We start from the raw sequence: 327 nt of genomic DNA, 5'->3' as shown, positions 1-327 counted from the left end.
CCCCTCGCCGCGGGCGCAGGGAGAGCTGAGCCCCCTTCCCAGCTCGGGAAGCGGCACGCTCCCCGCTTTACCCCTTTGCATCCCCTCCCGGGCTGAGCCAGGAGCTGTCGCCGTCCCCCGGCAAACGCCACCGCGACATCGTTTTATTTCTTTACCCAGCACAAACCACCCCTAAACCCACCCTCCCTCAGCAGGTCTGGTTTCACCCCCGCCACGGGGGCTCCACCGCAGACCTTGGCAATGCCTCAGCCTCCCACAAGCCAAGTAAACAAAAGGATCTCGATGGAAACCGCTGGGATCGCACCAGGAAAACGGGGCTTAGGCCCA

The 327-nt window shown here is 63.9% G+C and overlaps 1 protein-coding gene across 1 annotated transcript in view; it reads right to left on the bottom strand.

Annotated features, from left to right (window-relative positions):
- The window catches only part of LOC104073003 (centrosomal protein of 131 kDa-like), a gene marked incomplete at its 3' end in the record, with an annotated part of 4,618 nt that extends 4,479 nt beyond the window's left edge, over positions 1 to 139 (bottom strand). The window contains exon 1 of the mRNA XM_009572642.1: positions 72 to 139. Coding sequence (XP_009570937.1) covers positions 72 to 139 — 68 coding nt within the window. The remainder of the gene's footprint in view (positions 1 to 71) is intronic.
- Positions 140 to 327: the final 188 nt, after the last annotated feature.

The sequence above is a fragment of the Fulmarus glacialis genome, unplaced genomic scaffold, assembly GCF_000690835.1.
Source record: "Fulmarus glacialis isolate BGI_N327 unplaced genomic scaffold, ASM69083v1 scaffold32112, whole genome shotgun sequence".
NCBI lineage: Eukaryota > Metazoa > Chordata > Aves > Procellariiformes > Procellariidae > Fulmarus > Fulmarus glacialis.
This window is presented reverse-complemented; position numbering and strand designations above follow the sequence as displayed.